The 8,564-nt window shown below is 58.2% G+C and overlaps 1 protein-coding gene across 2 annotated transcripts in view; it reads right to left on the bottom strand.

Moving 5' to 3' along the window:
• Nucleotides 1-494: 494 nt before the first annotated feature.
• The window catches only part of ARHGEF19 (Rho guanine nucleotide exchange factor 19), a 14,202-nt gene continuing 6,132 nt past the window's right edge, over nt 495-8,564 (bottom strand). For both annotated transcript variants that reach the window (XM_029947859.1, XM_029947860.1), the window contains exons 7-16: nt 7,663-7,823; nt 7,416-7,568; nt 6,999-7,128; nt 6,810-6,884; nt 6,561-6,650; nt 6,222-6,382; nt 3,696-3,854; nt 3,325-3,404; nt 1,468-1,572; nt 495-1,053 (exon numbers count right to left, since the gene is read on the bottom strand). In XM_029947859.1, the coding sequence (XP_029803719.1) occupies nt 896-1,053; nt 1,468-1,572; nt 3,325-3,404; nt 3,696-3,854; nt 6,222-6,382; nt 6,561-6,650; nt 6,810-6,884; nt 6,999-7,128; nt 7,416-7,568; nt 7,663-7,823 (1,272 nt within the window). In that variant the 3' untranslated portion in view covers nt 495-895. The remainder of the gene's footprint in view (nt 1,054-1,467; nt 1,573-3,324; nt 3,405-3,695; nt 3,855-6,221; nt 6,383-6,560; nt 6,651-6,809; nt 6,885-6,998; nt 7,129-7,415; nt 7,569-7,662; nt 7,824-8,564) is intronic.

Here is an 8,564-nt window from a genome sequence, read left to right as displayed (position 1 = left end):
CTGTCAGCACAGAGCCCGACGCGGGGCTTGAACCCACGAACCATGAGATCATGACCTGAGCTGAAGTTGGATGTTCAACCGACTGAGCCACCCAGGCGCCCCAAAGGCAGTCTAATTCATACACAGCCCCGCTGTCACCCTCCTCTGGTTAAGAGGTGAACTCCAAGGGGGCAGCTGGGCAGCTCCGTCGGTTAAGCGTCCGACTTCGGCTCTGTTCATGATCTCATGGTCCGTGGGTTTGAGCCCCATGTTGGGCTCTGTGCTGACAGCTTGGGACCTGGAGCCTGCTTAGGATTCTGTGTCTCCCTCTTTCTTTGCCCTTCCCCCACTCATGCCCTGTCTCTCTCACTCAAAAATGAATATATGTTTAAAAATTAAAACAAAAGAGGGGAAAGAAAAATCCCCACTGGTAGGCAGCCAGAGACCCTCCCTGACCTTTAGCTGGGGAAGTAGGGCAAGGGGGGAAGGGGAAGGCAAGGTCAGACGGCTCAGACTCCAAGCAAAGGCATCATGGGAGTTTATTTACAGAAAAGTCATAGCAACCAGGGCCCACGCAGCCTGTGGCCAGAAGACCCCCGATACAGGTATCTATATATATACACGTCCCAACACCCAACGGCACCAGAGCTGTCCCCAGCCAGGCCCCTGCCAGAGGGACCAGGAGTCGGGCAGGGTGGAGGGAGTGGGCCCCTGTCCTCGCCAGGTATCAGTCCCCATGCCAGAGGAAGGGGCTGGCGTTGTCCCGAAGCGTGACTTGGAGGAACAGGAAGACAGGTGTGCTCTCCATTCCAGGCCATGGCACGGCAGCAATGGCCTCGGGCATGGGACACAACAGTGCCTCCAGACCCGTCCAGGAGCCGGGCATGGAGCTGATGTCCCAGGCCATGGCTGCCCGTCACGCGGGGGGCTCCCCCAGTTTGCTGGTGGCACTTGTGACCCGCTTGTTCTCCCGGAGGTTTCGAAGGCGGGCACTGAGGCTGCTGATCTCTTCCACGTAGGCCTGGGGCACCCACCCCTTCTCACCATCTGCCAGGCGGACGCCCTCCAGCCAGCCTACAGGCCAGGAGCAGCGTCAGTGAGTGGCATCGAAAGGACACCGGGGCCAGGTCTGCAAGGGAACACCTAGGCCCTGATGCAAGCCTTGTCTGCACCCCCGGGGAAGAGGTGACATCATCCTGGCACCTCCCAGCTCCAGGAAGGACCCTGCCTCTAGTAGTCTTGTAGATGAACTTCTGACCTGTTTCTTCTGCCATCATCAATGAAGGGTATTTCCCACTCCCCCCGCAGCAGTCACTCCGAATCCTACATCTTTACAAGCAGGAAGTTCCTCCTCTTGTCTAACATGATTCCTGCATGCTGTGGTTGATCAACACTTGCATAACCTTTTCCTGCGATATCTTAGCCAACTAGCTACCGCCTACCCACCCAAGCCCCATGAGGGAGGCCTTCCCAGGAGGCCCTTCTCACCGTCACTGGTTTGGGTCCTTACTGCCAGGATGTCGGTCTTCTCCAGGGTCAGCTCATCCGGCTGCAGTGCCTTGTATGTCCTGACACACTGAACCTGGGGGCGGTCTGACAGCCCAGGGGAGAGTGAGGGAGTGTAACAGGGGGCAGGGTCGCATAGGAGGAGGAAATAAAGGCTAGGAGGGCGGCTTCATGTTCTCTGCGCCTCCCTCTGCCCACTCTGGCCACTCCTGTCTTATCTGAAACACAAGCCCTGGGCGCATCCAGCCCCTCCCAGCTTAGTGCTTCCAGTACCGGGGCTCTCACGTCCCCAGCTCGGTCTGACACCTTGATGCTGACCTCCAGGCTGATGGCCAACTGCCCCCCAGGTGCCCCCCACAAAACGGTGATGGCCCCTTCATATGTTACTTCTCCGGGGCTCCCTCTAATCCATCCTTCTCAACTGGGTTTCAAGTCACATCACTCCCCCAGTTATAACCCTCCAGGGCTTCCCGGTCCTCTTTGAATAAAATAAAAGCCAAAGTCCTCTCCACAGCCTACAAAGCCACACACTGCCTTCCTGCTAGCCTCCACTTCTCCCTCTTCTTCCCCTCTGCCCCTTGCTCCTGAAGCTCAGCAGCACGGCTGCCCTGCTGTTCCCCAATCCTCTGAATTCCCTTCTGCCTCAGGGCCTTTGCACTGGCTGCTCCCCCTTCCCAGCATGCTTTTCCGCAGATCTCTTCTGGGCTCCCCCTCTTTATTCTTCAGGGGCCTTCCCTGAACACCTTCTGGAGTGGGAAGCTCGCCCCACAGCCCAAATAGGACTCCCAGCCCGAGCCAGAGAACCTGATTCAGCCTCGGCCCCAGGCAGGCTGGCAGTATTGGGAAAACCACAGACTTTGGGGCCAGACCTGGCTTGAATCCCAGCTCTGCTACCCATTGGCCACTTGACCTTGGGCAAGTTACTTACCATTTCTGAGCCTGTTTTCTCAGGTATGAAAAAAAAAAAAAGAGTCTACTTACCAGGCTTGTCATGAAGATTAAGTAAAATAAATGCATATAGAAGCCCCTAATATGAGGCCTGACACATGGCAAGTCCGGGGAGACATGAGCTCCCTTCCACCCCCTTCGTTAGCTCAGCCCTAACTCCCCTGCTCAAAACCTGCCAGTCGCTGCCTGGGACCCGCCACCTCAAAGTCCTCTGTGATTGGGCACCGCTCTGGCCAACCGGCCTCATTCACACCCCAGAGAAAAGCCTCTACGTCACCCCCCACCCCGGCCACTTTGGTTCCCGTCCTCTTTGCGTCTGAGGCAAAGACAGAGACGACCCGGTTCCGGTCTCAGCTCTGCCATGTACTAGTTGGGTGAACTCGCTCAGGTCACTCCACCTCCCCGAAGCTGGCTTTCTAACATGAAATGGTGAGATGGCAGGATAAAAAAGGCTTTGTCAGGGCGCCCAGGGGGCTCAGTCAGGTAAGCGTCTGATTTCAGCTCAGGTCATGATCTCACAGTTGGAGCCCCAGCGTCAGGCTCTGGGCAGACAGCTCGGAGCCTGGAGCCTGCTTCGGATTCTGTGTCTCCCTCTCTCTGCCCCTTCCCCACTCATGTGGTCTCTCTCTCAAAAATAAATAAACATCAGAAAGAATGTTTTAAATAAAAACAAAAGGCTTTGTCATCTCTAGGGTGCTGCCTGTGCACCCCGGGCGGGGGTGGGGTGGGAGTGGTCGGCCTGTCTGGTGTAAAACCCACCCCCACTTCAGGTTCCTGCCCGCCCGCTGGCACCAGGATTGGAGGAAAGGGAAGAGCAGTCAGGGATCTGGCCCAGGCCACGTAGGCCTAGAAGCAGGTGATGGGGGAGGGGAGGAGGCAGCAGGCTGCTACCTTGGCCTTCGCTGAAGACCTCCTTGTCCTCCTGGGAGCTGGAGGGGCACATGGCCGAGATCCATCGCCGCTTCTCACTTCTAGGGAGGGGGAGGCTGAGCTGTCACAAGTGCAATCTCCCAGGGCCAGAGTGGTGAACCGGGGAGAATCGGGTATGATGTCCAGACTCACGACCCACCCCAGGGCCCACCCCCCAACCCCCTGTCCCCAAGCCTGGGCCCCATCCAGCCCTGAGCATAAGGACAGAGCAGGCCCAGAAGCCCCTGGATGCCAGCTTCGCCTGTGTCCTGCCACAGTCCTCCAGCCAGAGATAAGAGGCGTGTCCTGGTGCCTGCCTGGGGGTCCTCTCTCCCCACCCCCGGGCCACTCACTCGGTCCGGGCCCTCAGCAGGAACTGGTGCTTCGCGTGTGGCCCATGGAGGAGCTGCAAGAGGAACACGTGGCCGGGGATGCCCTGCAGCTTCAGGCTCAGATCCTTCACCTGGAGCTCGGCCATCTTGGCGTGGAGAAAAACAGCGAACTTCCCTAGCCTGCAGGGGTGGGGGTGGCGAGGTCAGCCTGGCTTGTCCCCAGGCTCCCAGACCTCTCATGGCAGGTGAGGTCTGATTGCAAGGAGAAGGGAATGTCTGCCCCTCTGGCTCCCTCCCCACAGAAACTGGGCTGTGTAAGGCATCACCTCCGTAACAGCCAGCACGGTCCCCACAAGGAGAGGGGAGCCCACAGAAGCAGAAGAGGACAACAGCTAGTCCCTGCTCCAGGCGCGCTTCCAAGTTCTCTCAGAACCTCTCCCTTGAGTCTCTGCTCTAAAGAGCCCATGGACAGCCACTCAGATGAGACCCTCACTCATTCCCAGGGCTTCACGCCACCTGGCCCACAGTTTGGGCTCAATAAACACTTGTGGGAATGCCTGGGTGGCTCAGTCGGTTAAGGGGCTGACTTCAGCTCAGGTCATGATCTCACAGTTCATGAGTTCAAGCCCCATGTCGAGCTCTGTGCTGACAGCTCAGAGCCTGGAGCCTGCTTCCGATTCTGTGTCTCCCTCTCTCTCTGACCATCCCCCACTCACGCTCTGTGTCTCTCTCTCTCTTAAAAATAAATGTTTGGGGCGCCTGGGTGGCTCAGTCAGTTAAGCATCCGGCTTTGGCTCAGGTCATGATCTCGCGGTTTGTGGGTTCGAGCCACACGTTGGGCTCTGTGCTGACAGCTAGCTCAGAGCCTGGAGTCTGTTTCGGATTCTGTGTCTCCCTCTCTCTCTACCCCTCATTCACTCGTGCTCTATCTCTCTCTGTCTCAAAAATTAAAAAACTATATTTAAAAAATAAAAAAAAATAAACGTTTAAAAAATAAAAATAAATAAATAAATAAACACTTGCGGGCAGAAGGGGCAGGTGGGTGGGTCAAGGATGTTCCACGGACTCCTTCCTCCCAACCCGTCTAACCCGAAGTCAGTATCTCGCACTCCAAACCAGATCGCATCACTGTTCTCCATTCCAGGGAAACACCCCATCATGTTGTCCCGGAGGAAAGTCAAGCATCATTCTTGCCCCTTCCCTCCCTCTCCCCGCACACCCAGCCAGTGGCTCCGTCCTATCTGACTCCCTCTTGTTCCTGGAATCCACCGACCACAAGCCCCGGACCACTTCTGAAGCACCTGCTGTCATGTGGGCACAGCTGCAACAGCTTCCGGTCTCTTCCCTCCAGCCCAGCCCCCAGCTGGCCAGGAGTGAGAGGCCACTCACCTGCCTCACTCTCCACATTCCCCATGACCCTCAGGACACCTGACGTCTATACTGTGACTTTCAACGCCCCAACTTCCTTCTCCTGCTCTTCCCCTCTAACACCCGGCCAGACTAGGCTTCATCATCCCCAAAACACAATCTACTGTCATACTTTCCTGTGACTTTGCTACATTTCCTCCCAAACTCCTTGTCTACCTGGCAAACTCCTATTTATCCTTCAAAACCCAGCTCAGATGTCCCTTCCTCTTGGAAGCTTTACTGATTCTCACCCCATGCCAGGGGATGTGACACTATAAGTACGCCTTTCCATCAAAACCCTAACCAGGGGGTCATCAGGATGCATTTGAATTGTCCTAAGAGCACCCGTAGGCAGAAAACAAGTCTCATTCATCTTTAGGTCCCCAGCACCCAAAAGGGCCCAGTAGAGAATAGGGGTCCGGGGACATTTTAATGAATGAACGAATAAATCAGGAATGAACGCTTCCCACACTGTAAGAAGTCTGTTCTTCATCGCATTCAGCCTTGAGGCTTACGTCCTCAGAAAGTCTTGTCGCTCATCCCAAACTTATTACTCGCAGCTAATACTGAGTGTTCACCACATGCCAGGCACTGTGCTATGGTCTTCCACGTATTATTGTCACACTCAATCTCCCTACACGGCGGTCTCCATCTTCCAGAGGAAGACAATGGTTAAGAGCCTGGGATGGGACATCAGAGGAACCTGGCCTTCGGCCTCCTGCACTTTCCTAGCTACACAATCTTGAGAATAATAAGGGAGCCTACTTTCCAGGAAGATGTTTAAAGGAGTGAAGAGGATAATCCGCACAGCATGCCTTGCACAGACTCAGGACATGTTGGCCATCATCACTGGGACTCAGGGCAGAGCTGGGACTCCAGGGTCGTGCTCCCCGTCTCTGCTCTACTCGGCTTAGGCTCAGAGCAGCGTCAAGCCCTCCACACACAGTCCAGCCCCTGGTTCTTAGGTCTGGAAAATGGAATGGACTTGCCTCACATTTTTGCCTGTCCTGGGGGGAGCCTCCGAGCCTCAGGGTGCCCCAGGAAAGCCTGGCTGTGGTTCTTGGACTGGTTGCGAACCCAACAGTGGGCAAGAAGGGAGCCTGGCTCCAGTCTCCCTCCCCCGACCCTGCCCAGACTCACTCTTTCCGCCGGGAGAGCAGCAAGCAGTCATTGAAGAGGTGCAGGTAGACTGCCTTGCTGGACAGCTTCAGCTTGGCAGGAGGCGCTGCGGGCAGTGGTGCCAGCTCCACCAGCTCCCCGTGCCGAACCAGCCAGCGGGCCTGAGAAATCAGTGGGAAGATCTGGAAGAGTGGAAGGGGCGAGGGGGAGGGCAGGTCAGGCCCAGGCCAGCAGGGCAAAGAGCATGGAACAGGGGATGGGAGGGAATGGGCAGTGAAGAACTGGCCCCCAGTGCCCAGGGAGGGAGGGGACAAGAACTGCCCCTTCTTGGACCCCATCCCCCCAGCTGCGGACACTCACCTTGCCCTCAAAGTGGATCTTCTTGCTCAGGTGGATGAGCTCCTCTGTCCTCTTCATGGACTGCACGCTGGCATTGCACTCTTGCACTAGCTGAGGGGGCAGCGTGTGGGTCACTGGCAGCTCCCCCCCCAGCTCCAGCTCCCAGAGCCCAGCCTCAGACTCCCACCTGGGGACCAGAGGCTCTGACGGCTGAAGGTCATTCAGAGACATGCTGGCGTTTGGGGGGATGCCCTCGGGAGCTGAGCTCACCTCCTTGAGCGCATTGAAGGCCTTGGTGGCCACGTCTTCATCTTCTGAGCCCTGTGCCGTCCTCTTTAGGATGTTCTGGGGGGGGGCAGTGAGGCAGGTCATGACCTCCACCCACCTATAACCCTGACCACCCGTGGGTACCCATTTCCCTCACACGGCCCTCACTGTAGCCCGGTGCCCTCTAGGTACCTCCACCAGCATCTTGAGGCGGGTGATCCTCTGAAATGGCAGAATAAGGAAGGAGGTGAGGGGCAGACGCTGGCAAACGGGGGACTCCTCCAGGCGAGCCAGGATGCCAGGGAACTTGGGATTCTCCAGGCTGAAAGATGGGGAGGGGTTTGGGGTCACGGATGGGTGCTGGGTCCCACCAACTGTCAGGCTCCATGACCCCAGCCACCACCTTGGTTTGTCAGGTGCCTCCTCAGCATGTCCCTCCTGCGTCTTGTGCTTGGATATAACCTTATCCTTGTTAGAGAGGCCTGTTCAGGAACTCCTTCCCGCTCGGGTCACCCTTCCCCATCCAGTCCTCTGTACCCACTCCTGCCTAAGACCCCCTATATCCTCCCCCGCCTCCCAGCCCCCCAGCCTCCGAGCTTCCCGCCCTACAGCAGACGCTGGTAGGTGCGCTCCTGGTAGGCCTGGTTGGTGACGTAGGGTAGGTACACTCGGCGGAAGGCTGGGCAGTGGTGCAACACAATGTCGCACACGCTGAAGCGCAGGACATCTGCCTCTAGCCGCTGCTCCAGGTCCTGCAGGAACCTGAGGGGTCCGGCAAGGGGTCAGGGTCAAGGCCCAGGAGAGAGAGCCCAGACCTGGGCCCCCCTGCAACACCCTAACCAGACTACTCCCTCACCTCTCGCTGGTGCTCTTGACCTCAGGCAGTTTGGAGAACAGCCACTGCTTGTCCTGCACCCCTAGACATTCGCTCAGCTCAGCAGAGCCTAAGAAGTGGCCCACGGCCACGGACAGGCTGTGGATGTATGAGGCCTCGGACGTGATCAGCTCAAACTTGGCCTGAGTGTGGGCGGACACGGGGTTGAAAGGGCTGGAACAGCCCATCCCTGACACTGTGACCTCACTTACCTCCCACCCTCCTCACCCTCCTTTCCCCTTCACCCCGCACCCCTGGCTGCGCAAGCCTTGAACACCACCGCGTTAGACGCCGCACCCTCGTGTTCCCGCCCCTTCTCTAGCCCCACCTCCGGATACCTGAGGCCAGGCAGATTTAGGGGACCCACCTCCAGCCACGCGCAATTGTTCAAACCCAATTGAAGACCTAGACTGAGCCCCTAGTTCCACCCACTGGGCGGGGCCCTAGTCCTCCGAAGGCCTTGCCCCTCCGCGGGGAGCCCTTCATTCAGCCCCGCCCCCGCTCCAGGACCAGCTAAGTCCCTTACCCACCTCGCCTTTTCTCCCCGGAGGGCTCTGCCCCTCCCCTGCCCACGCTTTCCCCATCCCACCTTAGCCGGCCCAGCCTGACTCCGCCCCTCCCCTGGCCCTGTAGACCCCGCCCCCGCCCCACCCCTTCGTCCAGCCGCTGCCCTCGCCTCCCCGCACCGCTCCGAGCCCGTTAGCAGCCAGCCCACCTTGTCAGGGCCTTGCACCCACCTTTCGCACTGACAGTCCCTCCGGCCCTGCCCTCTTGTGGCCCCGCTTTCCGCGCTGAGCCCCATGCCCACCTGCCGGTTGCAGTCGCTGGGCACCCCAGGGCCCCGCTGGAGTCCCGGCTCAGCGTCCTCCTGACCCCGCCCCTTC

This window comes from Suricata suricatta, chromosome 8, assembly GCF_006229205.1.
Source record: "Suricata suricatta isolate VVHF042 chromosome 8, meerkat_22Aug2017_6uvM2_HiC, whole genome shotgun sequence".
Taxonomy (NCBI): Eukaryota; Metazoa; Chordata; class Mammalia; order Carnivora; family Herpestidae; genus Suricata; species Suricata suricatta.
The sequence above is the reverse complement of the archived record's forward strand: the minus strand, read 5'-3'. Positions and strand labels throughout refer to the sequence as shown.